The following is a 15499-nucleotide window of genomic DNA, read 5'->3' as shown; positions in this document are numbered from 1 at the left end:
ACTTTGCAATGTTGTCCATAGCTTGTCAGGATCCACACAATCAAAAGCATTTAAAGTAGTAGATTAGATTTTTGTCCTAGAAAATTAATTCAGGCAGTAATAAATACATTTTAAAGTTCTAGCAAGAGAATCCAATCCCATAAACGGTCAATTTTTTCCCCCAAGTAACTTCCATACTCTTTTTTCTCACTCCCTGGAGAAATTCTGGTGACATTTTTAAGGTTCAGTTCAAGCTCAACTTAAGCCTCTTCGCAGCTCATGCCTTCATGTACTCAATGCACTAATGGTTCTTAGATAATACCTCTGTTTGCGCATCTACTATACTTTCCTTACAAGCCTCTCCCAGTGCCTGGGTGATGCAAATGGTTAATGCATTCAGCTGCTAAACAAAGGTTGACTGTTTAAGTTCATCCAGAGATACAAGGCCTGCTGGTCTATTTCTGAACAAACAGCTGTTGAGAACCTATGGAGTAAGTTTTTCTCTGACACATATGGTGGCAGGTTTTCTCCCTCCCAAGATGAATACTCGTTGTTGCTGTTGTTACCTGCCATCTAGTTGGTCCCTGACTTACAGAGTACCCCATGAACAATGGAATCACACAGTTGTGGTCCAAGTGTGGTGCTGTGAGTCAATGTGCTGGACTGCAAAGTCATTTTAAACTGCAAGATCAGCGGTTCAAGCTCACCAACCGCTTCTCGGAAACTCTAGGCTGGGTAGCTATGAGTCAGGACCGACTCCATGGCACAATACCACAACCACTACCACCACTACCATAGTTGAAGTGATCCAACAAGGAGAATTACAGGCTTGTTAGCAGGGGAGACATTGCACCAACTAGGAATGTAAATGTTTCTGAAATCTGAAACCTTTGTGCAAAACAGAAATGTTTTTATGGTTGTTGCTGTTCAATGCCATTGAGTCAGTTCCGTTGGCAAGAGGGCTGGGAAATACATGCAATTCCCTTTCTGACTCTGTAGAACTTAAAATTTAGGTTGGGATCCTTTGGCTTGCTCAAAACACGTTTTGAATTTGTTGAATACGCTACTCAAAAATCTTACTGAGAAATCTTTCCCAAATGCATTGCTTTACCTCAGACCTTCAGAGTTTCTGCAATGCTGTTTATTCCCAGAATGTCTTGTAGTCCAAACACTTCCAACATGCACACAGATACCTTCCCTACCCCCCCCATCAGTTTTACCTTATCCTTCAAAACTCAACTCCCAGCCTTTATGAAGCCAAGGGAGTTCTGGTGTGGCACTGTAGGGTAAGCACTGGACTGCAAGTTCAAACCCACCAGTCACTCCTCAGAAACCCTATAGATATATATGGCCTCTATGAGTTGGAACCAAGTAGATGGCACTTAACAACAACAACATGAGGTTGTGAGGTGCCACTTCTATCTTCACATAGCACCAGAATGCCTTATAAATTCAAATGTAGATTTTTTTAGATTATTTGTGAGGATGTAGCGTTAAAGATCATCAATAATTTAAAATTTTCCTCAAAAGGAGTATTACCATGCTCTATAAACACAAAATGCACCCCTTTAAATACGTGAACTCTCTTAAGGACAAAGATTTCTTATCTATCTCTGTAATCTCCTTCCACCCCACTTCCTGGTCCCTTCCCCAAATATAGTTCTAAGCCTTGCCAGAACTTGCCATTCAGTAAATAATTGTTAAAAGTATGAAAGTGACACTTAAAAGGCTATGCCAAGACATACTTAAAAGGCCAGCTAAAGAACCATCCTATTTATTAACCAACAACAACTATATTGTCAGGAGAGAACAGTCGCTGGAGAAGGATGTCATGCTGGGTAAGATGGAGGGTCAGAGAAAAAGAGGAAGACCCCCAACGAGATGGATCAGCCAGGTGGCATCACAGATGGTGTCAAGTGTGACAGAGGTAGTGAGGTTGTCCCAGGATCAGACATTGTTTCGTTTTGCTGTGCATGGGGTCGTATGAGTCGATTCCGACTCAATGGCACCTGACAACAACAACTACATTAAGGCCAATACTCTTTAACAGCTTTGTTTTTCTTTGACTTCCTTGCTTAAAATAATTTGATGGTTCCACCATCATCAATAGTAGTAGGTCTTATAGATTTAAGTTCAAGCTTAACACAATACTTGTGATTTAGCTTTGGCCTCCTGCTCTGGACTAATTCCTTACTCCGTCTCCTCACCTCACCACCCGCTCACACCCATAATACACACACACACATTTTGGCTCTGAAACACACCAAATCTGCTTATGCTGATTTTACTAAAGCTGTTGCGCATGCCCCTCATCTATTTCTATCTAACTTAGTCAAGCTAACATCTAGTTATCTTTGCAACCCTACAACCTCCTACCTCCACTTTAAATGCCCTTCCCTCCACTGGCTAGAAACTGAACTGCAGTCTCCCACCTGGAAGGTAAGAAATCTACCACTCAATCACCACTGTCTCCCCAGCAATCTAAGCCTTTTCAGCACCTTTCACACACCCCCACCTTGTGTACTCAATGCACGAATGTCTTTGTTTCCCAAACACCTGTTTATGTACTGCCAGTAAAAGTCCAAACCATATTGTGTGGGAAATTGTTTACCTCTCCATTATTCGTCAAAATTCGTCAAAAGAAGGTATTGTTTTGTGTACTTTTATCCCTAACTGGGCATAATATTTGATCTAACATGATTACTCAATATATGTCTGCTGAAGTAAACAATTAATTTGGGGCATTAATACAATGGTTTTTAAAGCGGTTCTTAAAGTCATATGTTTTTTGGGGAAGGGTTAAAGAATCACAATAAAATATGCATTTAAATTTAAAATATCTTATACTAGATTCTAAGAGTGAGAAGCAATAAATTTAAGAAAAATTGAAGAAAGCTTCCCTGAAACTTGAAGAGACTAATATTATTCAATACGACAGGCAGACTGCTACCTACTTTGTAGAAAACCATGGTTACACAGATGGAAGTGTGGAATCACCTTGCAGAAAGCAATCTGGCCTTTGTTCCCACTTCTTTTGAGACCTACAAACACTTGAGGCTAATGACAGGATTTACCAGACTAAAAAGGGCCACTTAAAGGCCCAGTGGTGACTAGGTCTCCTGAGTCATCTATCATGTCCACAGAGGAAGGGCACAAAGTACCCTGAGGTCTAAGGCTCAGAGGAGCTTCCTGGTTGTGGCCATGCACAGGAGTGGTTGGCATGTTGCTTTCTGGGCCATGAAGCTGTGCACTGTGACCCCTCTCAGGTCTCATTCGATGTGTTTCTTCACTTGTATTCTTTTTGGTTGTAATACAGTTGTAGCCCTAAGTATCATACACTCTCTGAGTCAGTCCAGTAAATTAACGAACCTGTAGAGGTAGACTTGTGTCACTGAAGGATCAGCACTGGACCGCGAACCACCAAATCAATGGTTCAAAACTACCAGCTGCTCCTCGGAAACCCTGTACAAGCTCACTGAGTCAGAACCAACTACACGGCACTTAACAACAACAACAACTTAGAAGCAGTCAGAGCCATCAAGGTCTGGTATCTGTCTATTTGGCAACCTGACCAGAACGTGTCCTTCTGATGTGTAAACTCTAATCTAATTCTGGCCGCTAGGATCTGAAAAATGTGGTGTGGGCAGCTGATCTCAAAGACAGTGTCTAACTTGTGAGTTCAGTCTGAGCCAGATCTGAGTGACTAGGGTCACAGAGAGAATGTCTAGGGCAACTGGAAATGAAGATGGTGAGGTGGGAAAGTGAGGACTGGCTCCATTCTCACACTGGGACCACGGGATTCAGGCTGATCCTGACCACAGAGTTAGTAGCAAAGGTGATCTGCTCACTTTGTCCTGAGTACACACAGGAACACTGAAAACTAATGCATCGTTTTTACTGGCGACGGCCAAGTTCTAACTAAATACATGAAACTCAAGTTTTGGGCTATCATCTAAAATTCAAGTATGTCAAAAAGAGAACCAACTATATTCCTAACCAGACATCATTCCTCTCCTGACTTCTTCTTTTCCATTTTGAACAGTCATGATACATTTGCACTCAATGGGGCCAAGTTCTGTAAGGGTCATTCTTTCCCATTTCACAGTCATTACGATAGGCCCAGCCCTTATATTACTATTCGGAAGTAGTAGTCCAACAGTCTAACTGCACTCTGTATTTCTATCAGTCACCCTACTACTAAATTATCTCCTTTTAAGTCAGTGCTTCGAGCTGGGACTGTTTCTACCCATTCCCCTTGAAGACACTTGGCAAAATCTGGTGACATTTGTGGTTGTCATAACCGGGGGAGTGCTATTGGAATCCAGTGGGTAGAGGCCGGGGCACTGCTAAACAACTTACAATGCACTGGGCAGCCCCCACAACAAAGAATTTCTGGGCAAAATGCAACAGTGCAGAAGTTGAGAAACAGCTCTTAAGTTAACATACTGCTAAAAACCAAAAACTGAAACTAAACAAAAACTACCTTCAGTCACTCCTTCAAAACACAGACCAGTTTTAGTGTAGCATTTAAGACCTTTTATAATCTGGATTCCTGGTGTGGCACTGTAGGATCCGCACTGGGCTGCGAACTCCAAAGTCACAGTTTAAACCCACCAGGAGCTCCTTGGAAACTATCCAGTCATTATGAGTCAGAGTCATGGCACTTAACAACAATGATCTGGTCTAGTTTATCACCCACTCAACTTACTAGATGCTTTTCTCAATCACTCTAGTAGTTGCTGTCATCATGTGAACTCTGACTCATAGCGACCCTATAGAATTTCCAAGGAGCTCCTGGTGGGTTTGAACTGCTGACCTTGAGGTTACCCTACAGTGCCACACCAGTTCTCCTCAATCACTCTAAGGCATAAATTAATCCCAAACTCTATCAAACAGATGGCCTTTATGACTCCTGATCTCATTTTATCTTGACTTTACTGCCTAATAGGCTGTAGGCTCTTAAAGGTCTTAAACTCTGTATTTCTGTCTTTGGCTCAGGCCAGACACACCACAAAATACCAACTGATGTTTGTCTAGTTCTCTGTTTACACCGTTCATCTCATTTGATGTTGCTGTTGATGTTAAGTGCTGTCGAGTCAGTTTTAACCCACAGCGACCCTGTATAGGGTTTCTGAGAAGTGGCTGGTTGGTTTAAACCTCCAACCTTGCAGTTCAAACTGACCTTGTGGTCCTGTGCCTATCTTACCAGGATGCTGTTGTTATTGTTAAGCACCATCGGGTTAGTTCCAACCCACAGTAACTCTGTATAGGGTTTCTGAGGAGCAGCTGGTAAGCTTGAACCACCGACCTTGCAGTTCAAACCGATTTTGTAGTCCAGTGTATTACCCCACAGCACCACACCAGAGACCCCTCTTACCAGCATTATCACTATAAATTCCTGACTTTCGTCTCCCAGAATGAAAAAAATCATTGAGGTTCGTGAGTCCTTGGGCTCTATGGATTTCATCCATCCCCTTATGGTATGAATTTGTGTATTGGGGCATATTTGCAGCTGTGGCAGGGGGCAACTAGGGATAGGGTGGGGAAGTGACAGTGGTTTTACCAGATTTTCAATGATTCCCAAAAAGTTGCAAAAAGCTAGTAAAGGGCATTGATGGGTTTGAAACTAATTTAAAACAACAAAGAGAAAATAATTGGCCACGGATAAAAAGACACTAGAGAAAAACCCCATATCATCTTGCATTTACTAGCAGAAAAGGAAAACTCTAGGCCACCAAGAAAGTTAATATGTTAAGATGATGACTCGGAGAAATTCAGTAGACCAGAAGGGGAGGTCACCTTAAGGCTGTTGAAAACTTTCAAAACTTAACTGCAATTACAAAACAATCAAGTTGAGTAAGAAAAGATGCAAGTGAAAGTACCACCCTGATGATAAGGGACCTCACTTTAAAGACTCCATAAAAACACAAGGGAAAGGGCGCATGGCATTGGTGGCACAGACTTTTAAAAAGCAAGTGGCTGGAATCACAAGGAACTCGGGTTTGCATATGTTAATAACCATCAAAACATTTTTAAAGTTAAACAGGCAACAAAAAAGACCAAGGAAGAAAGGTTAATTCTACTGCCTGAAGCTGAAGCTGAAGGTATGCTACAGATGAATAACAACAAAAAAGTCAGCTCCTCAACTCTTACTTGGAAAACTGTGTGAAGTGGGAGAAAGAACAGATACGGAGAGTTCAGAGAAAAAGAAAAACCTGGCTTTGAAGTGTGGCTTCATTCATCATTATGTTATCTTGGGCCAATCACTTAATCTCTATCAGTTTCCTCATCTGTAAAATGAGATTAGAGTGCCTACCTCAGAGGGCTGTTAGGATGATTAAATGAGCTACTGTATGTAGAACAGAGCAGAGTAGCTACATGTGTGGCAGACATATTTACACATTTTAAAAAATTGCTAGCTCCTTTGTTTTTTCTCTCAAACAAAAAAGGCTAGGATGGACATTGATAATGGGAACCAAAGTTCACAAAAAGAGGGGTTATAATGAACATGCATCCCATTCTCTGGATCTATATGCAAAGGGTTGCTATGGGTCGGAATCCACTCAAGGGCACTTAACAACAATATATAAATTACATGTTAGTAACATATGCAATGGAGTCCTGGTGTGGCGCTGTGGGTTAATGAGCCAGACTGCAAAGCCATTTGTACTGCAAGGTCGGCAGTTTAAGCTCACCAGCTGCTCCTAGGAAACCGACTCGACAGCACTTCACAACAACATACGCAATGAACTCAAACATAACAGTAGTGAGGATGGCACAGGACTGGGCAGTGTTTTGTTCTGTTGTACATAAGGTCACAATGAGTCGGAACCCCCTCGATAGCACCTAACAACAACAGAAATGCAAATAAGCAAGACTACTGAGACATGGTTAGAACAAGTGCTATCAGCATGCTGTTGTTAGCTTCTTTTGAGGTGATTTTGACTCATACCAACCTATGTAACCAACTTTCCTTGGTTGCAATCTTTATAAAAGTAGATTGCCAGGTCTTTCACTCATGGAATAATTGGGTGGGTTCAACTTTTTATTTCAGTTAGCAGCTGAGCCTGCAACCGTTTTAGCCACCAGGGCCTCTTACTATTAGCACCAAAAGATATTAATGCCATAAAAGAAAAAAAAAGTTCAGTTAAGCTCTGAAAGGGATCACGTTAGAAGGTCCTAGAAGAATGGAAGAAAAATGTGAAACAAAACTCAAAACCATAAAAAAGATCAAGCTTACTGGTTGGGCAGAGATTGGTGAGACTCCGGAAACTACAGCCCTTAAGCCACACTTCAGGCCTGGAAAAGAATAGCTCCGTTGCTCAGTTTTCAATCAAACAACAGACACATCTGTAAGATGAACAAAAAATGCTGGGGGGTGGGAGGCAAGCACTCCTTAGAATCAACCATTTGAGATGAAAAGGGTAGCATTTACCCAAGGACAAAGCTCAGAGTTAGGAAAGAAGAAGGAATGGTAATGGGGGAAACACAGGAGGAAATGGGGTAAGTGATATTACATTGTGGAGATTGCAATCAATGGCATAAAACAAAATGTGTATGAATTGTTGAGTGGAAAACGGATGTGCTCTGTAAACCTTCACCCAATGCACAATAAAAGTTTTTTTAAAACGCAGTTTAAGAAAAAGTCTACATTAAGATGTGTGTGCACCCAGAAGTGATTACAAGAAGAATTCCATCAGAGAATCATTAACACACTAACTTTTTTTCTTTGCCAGAACTACTAAACTTGGGAAACTGTCAATAGGTGGTATCTGGACTGTTACATGAAATAAGACAAGACTTCTCAGGATAGTCTGGTGGAAGCATGGCTTGGGTACAATGCCAAATAACCCAAGTATTCTGGATCAAACCTTTAGACATCTCTCTTCTGTTTCCTGGTCTCTAAAGACATTCTTATTAGACTTGAAATATACCTTACCATCTGGTATCCTGCCCCTATTATCCCTATATCTTCTGCCCTATATTTCTGTACTTTCCTCAATCTTCAGTCAAATTTCTTTAAAGAGTTGTCTCTTACTTCCTCACCTCTCAGCTGGCTTTCATTCCCATCACTTCAATAAAATAGGCCAAATTCAATGTCACTTTTCTGTCCTCATTTTGCTCAATATTATTGTTAGGTTCTGAACTTGCATCCATGAAGGCAAAAACAGAAGTATAGAAAAAAGGAAGTCTTCCTTAGTGCTGAAAAAAACTTTGAAGAGATTTTAATGAGGGTAATTTCAGAATGAATCACCCATGTAACGCACAAAGCTCATGTTATCCTACAAGGCCTAACAGCAATACACTCACTCAGTTGTGTACTGGTTGTATTTCATCTGCAATTCAGTTCCAAAAGATGTCATTTTTCAAATCAGGAAAGACTTTAAACTATCATTAGTGCCAAAGATGGAACCCATCTACCCTGAGGAATTCATGTGTGTAGGAAGCATGTTGCTAAGTGCCTTAAAATGAGTTCTGAGTTCACAGGAACAGAAATCCTCATCAGTCTCTTGTGGAGCAGCTGGTGGATTCGAACTGCTAACCTTGAGGTTAGCAGCCTACTGCATAACTCACTATACCACTAGGGCTCCTTGTGCAGAAAGCATGTTGTTGTTATGTGCCTGGAGTCAGTTTGGGCTCATAGCAACCCTGTATAGGGTTTCGGAGGCTGTAAATCTTTATAAGAGCAGAAAGTCTCATCTTTCTTCCGTGGTACTGCTGGTAGTTTCGAACTGCTGACCTTGCAGTTCACAGCCCGATTCTTAACCGCTATGCTACCACAGAATACAACTGGCAAATAGCAAGTCCTCTTGAATGAAGGAACCTTGGTGGTGCAGTGGTTTAAGAGCCTGGCTGCTAACCAAAAGGTTGCTCTGCTGGAGAAAAATGAGACAGGATATTTCCGTAGATTTACAGCCTTGAAAACCCGATGAGGCAGTGAGTGCTACTCTGTCCTTTAGTCAGAATGAACTCAACAACAGTGGGTTTAGCTTTTTGGGGGGTTTTCTGTAATGAAAATTCTAACTTTCAAATTTTCATCTTAAACTCAAGATTGAAGGAACTTGATAAATCAGTATTATAACCCTACATCTAGCAAATGAGAAAACACACCCGTACTTAAATCCTGGATCTGTTAGAAGCTCAATCAACATGTATTTCACGAAAGGTAAAAAATCAGACTGCCACCTGGCCATGACTATCGACAGTGGCATGAGCTGAGAAAGGCTGCAATTCCTACCCCTGGCAACCGTGTAAACGCCGAATAGAATGGGGCCCATGATAAGGAATCATGAGACTTTTCTACGGTTAGAACAAACCCTCTTTGGATTTAAATTTCTTTAGCTCTTACCATCCCCCTGCTCCAAAAGCCATCTCCCTTCACCTCAACGACCAAAGATGCCTCCATTCTTGTCTGTGGACTTGCCTCTCTTCCCCACTGAGAGGGCCATACCGAGCAAATCTTGTGTTTTATTACTAGTTCCAGACAGCTAAAGACCATCAAAGTCGCTCCCTCCTCCCGCTTCGCACAATGAACAGATTCCCCAATTCCACCTCCCGCGTCCCCGGCCCACTCACCTGCGTGGGACATGGGCGCTGTTTGGTTTCCGAAGCGCTCCTCGTTGTAGATCACCACGGCTGAGGCGTTCCTCCGCGCCGCCACCAAAACCTTGTCCTTGAACGTACAGCCCCCGCGCGCCACCAGAGCCACCCAGGGCGCCGCACTCTGGCCTCCAGATGCGGGTACGTGGAAGCGGGTATCGGGCGCGCAGCCCTCCGAGTGGAGGTCTGGCGCTCGCGGGACGCCCACCAGGCCCTGTGCGCCCTCCTTGGGCGAGTGTTCCCCGAAGCGACCACTCTCAGAGACGCTCCGCACCGTCAGGTTCGTCTGTGGATCCAAGTACGCGGTGCTCACACGGGCCGAGTACCACTCGAACGCCCGGCCCCGGGTCACCGGCACACACACCACCAGAACCAGCAGCACTAGCGCGCCGCGGGCCTGGATGTTGGGTTTTGGCAGCCGCCGCCAGGCCATGGCCGCGCAGTAGGGTTGTAAAAGGGTTGAGGGGGCGGGAACGCGGCCGACCCCCGGGGGCGCGGGACGCGCGTGCGTGCGAGGAGGCAGAAGAACACCGAGGGCGCACTGAGACTCGGACTCCTTCGCCGCCGAGCCGATGGAGAGCGAGACCAGGCTAGGGGCGGGCTACGGGGGGCGGGTCTGTGCGTTCGGAGGCGGGGCCGTGCGTTCGAGGGCGGGACCTAAGTACACGCGTTTCTCCGTGGTCGGGGGGGAAGGGGCGGGCAAAAAAAGGAGCCGGGCTTGCCAGGGGCTCCTCTGGAGCTAGGCTGTTTTTCCGGAAAGGAACCTGGATCCGCCAATGTGCGCGCATTCGTGCGAGGTTACCTGCCTCTGCAGGACAGGTAGCTGGACGGTTCCAGGAAACCCGGTGTCTGAGCTGTAACTCAGGGACCCGGAGGAGCCCGCTGATAGACACAGCTTGCTACACACCGGGCGCCGTTGAACAGGAACCGAGCTTGTGCAACAGCAGGACGTGGGGCGCCACCAAATAATGGGAAGTAACCGCCAAGGAAGATGGTCGTGATAGAGAAATCGACCGAGAAACGGGAAGCGTCTCCGCGAGCCTGGGAACACAGTTGTGCAAAATATATCAAGTGAAGTTATCTTGCAAGGCACATGGCAAATGCTTTGCTTGCCTGAAAATATTTAAAAGTACAGTTGTTTGTTTTAATTCATAGCGACACATATTCTCCAGATACCAATTTTGTTACCAATGTTGCAAACTAATTGGTTTCTTATCCTTTTTCTCCAGTATTAATTTACAACAATCCTTTTTGTTATGGAATTTTATTATAATCTGTAAATTTTATTTAAATGCCATCAAACCAAACACTACTTCTTTAGATAAACTGTCTAAAGTTGCAACAACAACAAAAAATTGTTGTTTAGAAATTAATCTACTGGGTGATGTAGATTCAGTTTGAAACCACCGTGGGTACAAAGCCTGCTGATGCACAGTTTAGAACATTAATTTCTGATTGACTCATCTTTGTATAAAGGTCTATAATTGTAGGAAGTAGGTTGTTGCTTACACCAAGTGTTTTCATTGTGCTTTAAATCCTCCCACGTTTCCTCTTTGGTGCATTGCATTTTAAAAGGGCTCCAAAATGTATGCTAGCCCACAATTCATAAGATTTCCACCAAACATCAATTTTTAAAAGCTGAAGTGGTCCTAAGCTAAAGGCTTTCTCCCTCCCAGAGCTAGAATGAGACAGGTAAGGTATGGCTGGGGTCAAAGAGGCTGGGAAAGAAATCCAAGGTCTCCCTCCCTACTGAGGTCATTTCCAAAACATGCTCTGGCAGTTTTCATGCTGTTTTGCAAATCCGTATCCTTCTATCTGAAATTGCTTCCTGTTCCTGGCTGTTTTGTTGTTGCTAAGTGCCAACAAGTTGGCTCCTACTCTTAGTGACCCTGTATAGGGTTTTCGAGGAGTGCCTGGTGAGCTTGAACCGCAGGCCGACCTTGCAGTTCAAACCGACCTTGTTGTTGTTAAGTATCGTGGAGTCGGTTCCCACTCATAGTGACCCTGGCACAGTTTCCGAGGCTATAAAGCTTCACAGGAGCAGAAAGCCTCATCTTTCTCCCGCGGAACGGCTGGTAGTTTAGAACTGCTCACCGTGAGGTTAGCAGCCCGATTCGTAACCACTACACTACCGACCTTACAGCCTCATAAACATACGGTTGCTGTGAGTCAGGATGGATTGGATGGCAGTAAGTAATAGCTAATCTCAAGCATTTTTCATATGTTTGCTGGCTGTGTGAATGTCTTCTTTGGTATAATGTCTGTTCATGTCTTCTGCCCATTTTAAAATTGGATTATTTTGTCTTTTTCTTGTTGACCTTTTTTTGTTTTCAGGTAAATAAAAGTTTGCTTTATTTTGAAACAATAACTTCCTTCTGTTGAAGCACTGGCTTAAATTCAATACTGAGACAAATATAAACTTCTTGTTAAGTGCCCTTGAGTCGATTCTGACCCACAGTGACCCTGTATAGGGTTTCCAAGAAGCAGCTGGTGAGCTTGAACCACCCACCTTGCAGTTCAAACAACTTTACAGTCTGGCACATTAGCCACAGCGTCACACCAGGACACCCATAAACTTCTTGTTGTTAAGTACCCATGAGTCCCTTCCGACTCATAGTGACCCTGCACAGGGTTTCTAAGGCTGTAAATCTTTACGGGAGCAGAAAGCCTCATCTAAGGTCAAAATATGTATGTCAGGTGAATTATCTGAATTTCTTTTTAAAGGCAGAATTTTTAAACCATAAAAAAAAAAAAATTAGAAACAATGTACATGAGCTATGCATATAAAATAACCCAGTTCTAATTTAAGTTCAATAACCAAACAAATTATGTCAATTACCTCAGCTCCTTTTTGTTTAACATAAAGAGCATATTGCACATGTTTTTGATAACTTAAAAGGGAATGTTTATCTACTCTTACAATCTTTTAACCAGTAAGTATATTTTTCACTAAAGGAGCTCTGGTAGCGTAGTGGTTACGAATCGGGCTGCGAACCTTAAGGTCAGCGGTTCGAAACTACCAGCCGCTCCGCGGGAGAAAGATGAGGCTTTCTACTCCCGTAAAGATTTACACCCTCGGAAACCCTGTACAGGGTCGCTATGGGTCGGACCCGACTCGATGGCACTTAACAACAACAACAACAAGATTTAAATAATAAATCTAAATATTTACTCATGGTAGGAGATCCTGGCATTAACTAGCTGAATTTGTGAGAAATACAAAACCATGAAGATTACTGTGCACTTAAAAATTATCACTAAAGCAATTCTTTAGAAGCCTTAGGTGAGAAAGGAAGCTCTCCACTTTCCAACAATACCTAAGATTCATACTGCATAATGTAATTCAAAAAAACAACACTCTGGCCAATGATAAGCAGTTTATAGGAAATTCTTTCGCCAATTTGGTGTTTTATTGTAAAGCTAATATTTTAACCTCATGTTGAAGTTTTAAAGTTTTCTGTAAATTTTAAAGATTAGTCATTTGCCCAATATGTCCATCCCTCCTTCTTTACATAATGGTAGAATTTTTAAGTACTTTTATTCACTTTTTAAGGAGCTCTGGTAGCTTAGTGGTTACAAATCAGGCTGCTAACCTCAGGGACAGCAGTTCGAAACTACCAGCTGTCCCACTGGAGAAACATGAGGCTTTCTGCTCCCATAAAGATTTACAGCCTTGGAAACCCTATGCAGGGTTGCTATGAGTCGGAACCGACTCCACGGCATATAACCAACCACCACCATAGTTATAGTTGTTATTGTTGTTATGTGCCATGGAGTCAGTTCTGACTCATAGTGACCCTGTACAGGATTTCTGAGCCTGTAAATCTTTACTGGAGCAGAAAGCCTCATGTTTCTCCTGTGGAACATCTGGTAGTTTCGAACTGCTGACCGTGAGATTAGCAGCCTAATTCATAACCACTATGCTACTAGAGCTCTGGTACTAATAAGTAAGTTCCAACTCATAACTACCCTGTATTCAGCAGAAGGACACACTGATGGGTCCTATGCCATCCTTATTTGCAACATTTGAGTCCATTGTTAGAGCCATTATATCAATCCCTATCCTTAAGGGAATTCCTCTTTTTCACTGACCCTCTACTTTACCAAGCATGATATCCTTTTCTGGGGATTGGTCCTGTGAGAAATAGCTCTTGGGGTGATCCATCTTCAGGATTAAGGGGAATCTTGGCCATATCAAGCTTGTATAACAAAAGGAGTTCAGAGGATAGGATGAGACTATTTTGGCCAGCTAGAGTCTTTTAAAATAAGAATACACCCATCAAGGAAATGGGAAGTTGCCCCCCCCCCCACATCACTTTAAATTGAGAATGCTTCCAGTAAGGACTAGTAGACCACTATGGGAAAGATAATAAACTCCATAATACCCAGTACAAGGGGAAATGGAGAAGGGACTTTTTCCAAGACAGGAAAATAAAACTATTTTGTGAGCTGGCCATGCCTCCTGTCTGCCTGTATCTGCTGGGTCTGATGCTTGATTTTGCAAAATCGAATAAGCAGAACTCTCTCTCGCTAAAACAAGTATGGATTAGATTTCTTGAGTGTCTGTAAACACCCTTGATAACCATTGGCGACCTCATACCAGATAAGGTGGTCTGCTCCAGTTCTCTATCCTGAGTCCCATTAGGGTAAGACCCAAGTCCAGGGTTTCTACTGATCCATTAATGCCTAAGGCAGTGGCTGGGGTACCGACAGCATTTCACACTGTCCCTCCTGAAAACATGTCCAAAATAGAGTCAGCTGCTCTTTGCCTTCTTTCAGACCCTAGGCTAGCCTTCTCTTGGTCCTACTGCCTGTTTTTCCAAAGAACCAATACAAAAGGCCACATAAAGGAACTCATTTAATCAAAACTGGCAAATTGTTCCCCCAAGAAGGTTTTACCAAATTACATTTACAAAGGCTTCATTTCTGTGCCCAACTACCTGGAGTTACACCAGACTTCATAAAGTAAAAGATAGGGAGTCCTCCAGACTGTTAAGTCAGTCCAAGATGTCACCACTAAACTATAAACTCAGGGGTCCCTCAGATACCCATAGTTGTGATCAGCTGACTACATCAGAATTATGTATAGAACTCAGGAAAACACTATACTTATGGTTACCATTTTTTAAGAATATAATATTTTATTGTATCCTTCTCAGAGTTCGAAAACCCAAAAAAGGAAGAACACACCCAGCATTTCTAAAGCTGAGGGAACTGAAGGAAAAATTCAAACCTCGATTTGTGATATTAAAGGATTCTGTTCACCAGCTGTTCCTATACAGGGTTACTATGGGTCGGAGACGGCACTTAACAACAACAACAACAACAAAATGGGCAAATTATTGAACGATGCAGAAAGCATCAAGAGAAGATGTAAGAAATACACGGAGTCACTGTACCAAAAAGAAACGGTCGATGTTCAACCATTTCAAGAGGTAGGATATGATCAAGAGCCAATGATCCTGAAGGAAGAAGTCCACGGTGCATTGAAGGCATTGACAAAGAACAAGAAACCGGGAATTGATGGAATACAAATTAAAATCTTTCAATAAGCTGATGCAGCACTGGAGGCATTCACTTACCTATACCAAGAAATTTAAAAGACAAGTACCTGGCCAACTGACTGGAAGAGATTCTTAGTTGTGCCCGTTCCAAAGAGAGGTGATCCAACAGAATGTGGAAACCATTGGACAATATCATTGATATCCCACACAAGTAAAGTTTTACTGAAGGTAATCCAAAAACCCTGTGTGGCGCTGTGGGTTAATGTGCTGGACTGCAAGATCACTTTGAACTGCAAGGTCAGTGGTTCAAGCTCACCCAGCTGTACCCTGGAAACCCTATACAGGGTCGCTATGAGTAGGAACCAACTCCATGGCACACCACCACCACCAATCCAAAGCTGCAAGCATACACTGAC

At 42.9% G+C, this 15499-nt stretch overlaps 2 protein-coding genes across 2 annotated transcripts in view; both read right to left on the bottom strand.

The window, feature by feature from the left end:
* The window catches only part of RNF149 (ring finger protein 149), a 26549-nt gene extending 16533 nt beyond the window's left edge, over positions 1–10016 (bottom strand). Inside the window, exon 1 of the mRNA XM_006870769.1 lies at positions 9556–10016. Coding sequence (XP_006870831.1) covers positions 9556–10012 — 457 coding nt within the window. The 5' untranslated portion in view covers positions 10013–10016. The remainder of the gene's footprint in view (positions 1–9555) is intronic.
* Positions 10017–10440: 424 nt separating this feature from the next.
* Positions 10441–15499, bottom strand: part of CREG2 (cellular repressor of E1A-stimulated genes 2) — a 130968-nt gene continuing 125909 nt past the window's right edge. The window contains exon 5 of the mRNA XM_006870768.1: positions 10441–10620. Within this exon, the coding sequence (XP_006870830.1) occupies positions 10441–10620 (180 nt within the window). The remainder of the gene's footprint in view (positions 10621–15499) is intronic.

This window comes from Chrysochloris asiatica, unplaced genomic scaffold (assembly GCF_000296735.1).
Source record: "Chrysochloris asiatica unplaced genomic scaffold, ChrAsi1.0 scaffold00150, whole genome shotgun sequence".
Taxonomy (NCBI): Eukaryota; Metazoa; Chordata; class Mammalia; order Afrosoricida; family Chrysochloridae; genus Chrysochloris; species Chrysochloris asiatica.
Note: the sequence above shows the minus strand (reverse complement) of the source record. Positions and strands in the feature narration are given on the sequence as shown.